The 2,417-nt window shown below is 42.6% G+C and overlaps 1 protein-coding gene across 1 annotated transcript in view; it reads right to left on the bottom strand.

Moving 5' to 3' along the window:
- Pmar_PMAR017457 (hypothetical protein) overlaps positions 1-1,194 on the bottom strand; it is a gene marked incomplete at both ends in the record, with an annotated part of 8,255 nt that extends 7,061 nt beyond the window's left edge. Inside the window, 2 exons of the mRNA XM_002784727.1 lie at positions 603-720; positions 1,165-1,194. Coding sequence (XP_002784773.1) covers positions 603-720; positions 1,165-1,194 — 148 coding nt within the window. The remainder of the gene's footprint in view (positions 1-602; positions 721-1,164) is intronic.
- Positions 1,195-2,417: the final 1,223 nt, after the last annotated feature.

Here is a 2,417-nt window from a genome sequence, read left to right as displayed (position 1 = left end):
TACGCCACTCCACATAAAACGGGTCGTGAAACTCCAGTAATACTAATACTTGCACCTAGTATGCACATTCTTAGGGCGTCCAAGTCACACGTGATTTTCGGCGGGTACATAGATGGGTGTAAAAATCTTATTATTTGCATTGTGCCGCGACAATGATGAAAAACGGAAGGTTATACTAGTATAAATGGAGTTTCACGACCCGTTTTACGTGAAGTGGCGAAATTCACGCTATGCAGTAGTCGGGAAATATATATTTTTCACTAGTGTTTTTCATATCACTAGAGTCAAGAAACTCCAATAATACTCGTACTAGTAATACGTATATGAATGACAACGGTGCTTTCACTAGTAGCCATCTCAGAAAACGAGCACACGTTTCGATTCACAACTTTACACTATCATCAACCCACAAAATGATCCTATACAAGATCCTGAAATAAGTACAGCTTCACCGTTTTACGTGAAGTGGCGTAATACTCTGTGAAAAACGCGATATTCGCGGTGATATATTTTTTTCGCTAGTGTTTTTCATATCACCAGTGAAACTCCAGTATTTGACGACTCGTAATAAACAATTAATACATATCGTCGTCTCGACTTACTGCTAGCCACTAGTAGTTCCTGAACGGCACATGGGAGATTAACTCCTTTTATCGCAGTCAACTTGTGCGCTGCTAGAGCCCATTCCAGTTCTGCTGGTGACACACCCTCGTCACCGATCTGAGACGAAAGGACAGTGTGTGGGGGGGAGGGGGGGGGATATGTGCACATAGTCAACTACATCTGTTGGTGATGACAATATGAAAATTCCGAGAGAAAATTTCGGGAAATTTTTGTACACTTCTACCTGAATTCGTATGAAAACTTCTATAATTAGTAAGAAAACCGCTGAGTTCAGCTGAGGTAAGCGAACATATATATTCCTACTCCGACACTAGAGTTTCACCCGTGATATGAAAAACACTAGTGAAAAACATATTTAACGACTATAGCATACCGCGAATATCGTGTTTTTCACCGAATTTCACGCCACTTCGCGTAAAACGGGTGAAACTCCATTGAATCGATTTCTTACGTAAACTGCTATAATTACTGAGGAAACCTCTGAGACCAGCCGAGAAAAAGATAAACCAAACATATATTCCTCCAACACTGCCGACTCACCTCATCCTCCCCACGCTTGAGCGAGAACATATCAGTATCATTGAAAGTTCTATTGCAATATCCAGTGATCGCTCTCTCACCGAAAACAGCAACCAAATCGCGGGGTATCGGCCGTTCGAGTAAATCGAGATCTGCGGGAAAACAAAATTCCACCACGCTTGAGTTTAACACCAACTACGATCGAACAGAGCTTCGAGTTTCTTATCGATTTGCGGTTCCTGCTCAGTTATAATGAGAGAACCATCTCTGTCACTGTGGTAGCTTGAGACCGCCGAGTAGTCGTCCGAATCTTGGAAGGAAAAAATAATGATATTTCGAATACCATAACACGGTGAAGTTTCACCCGCGTTTCGTGAAGTGACGTAATTTTTTACGTAAAGTGAATAGAAAGAACTCTTCGCGAATCACCCTTTTTCATCACGTGTTGTTCACGTAAACGACATTAACTAACCTGTTTCAATGACATGCCCCGGCTGTGACGGCGACCTTAGGAAGCTCAGAGGGCCTAAAACATAATAGTATTCCACAATGAGGAAAGACTCCGACAGTGTGGAAGTGGATTTTGAGCAAAATTTGGCGATTTTTTTTCTGGTTTCTCTACACTTCTACCCTAGTTACTGAGAAAACTCCCAAGCTCAGCTGAGGAAAGCAAACATATACTCCTCCAACACAGTTGACTAACACGTACCATTTCGCTCCGCGAGTAAGTGACTTCGTCGTGATCTCCGTAAGCTCTTCCGTCGCCCCAACTCCTTTTCAACTTTCCTCTTACGCTTCAACACGCCCATACGAGGCACTACTAGTCTGGTCGGCTTCGTAACGGTACTGCGAATCATTCTCCCACCTAAATGATTAAATTCGAATACTACTCGGGAATAGTCCAAAACTGCTCAAGAAGGTACGACTACAGTGTGAACAAAAGTGTTGTGCAAAGTAATATTTTCAACACCTTCAATTTTTGGAGGTTCGAGAGTCAATTGTGAACTGGTATACATCGTTTTAGAAGCGTTCTGCAAGTTAGTTGATAGTCGAATTCTTGAATTGGAGAAAGCAATCTCCAGAAATTAGATATGCACAACGGCTCGGTGCACCCTATAGCTTGTGGCTATACAAGCGCAGTTCATGTCGTATGCACTTCCACCCGTCCCTCTGTGGACTCTTCTTCGGCGATGAAAACATGTCAGACTTCGTGAATGATTCTGATCCACCAAGAAATGGCCGTGTGCAGAAGTATGAACTACGTACACGTAAAC

The sequence above is a fragment of the Perkinsus marinus genome, assembly GCF_000006405.1.
Source record: "Perkinsus marinus ATCC 50983 genomic scaffold scf_1104296934654, whole genome shotgun sequence".
In the NCBI taxonomy this organism is placed as follows: domain Eukaryota; phylum Perkinsozoa; order Perkinsida; family Perkinsidae; genus Perkinsus; species Perkinsus marinus.
This window is presented reverse-complemented; position numbering and strand designations above follow the sequence as displayed.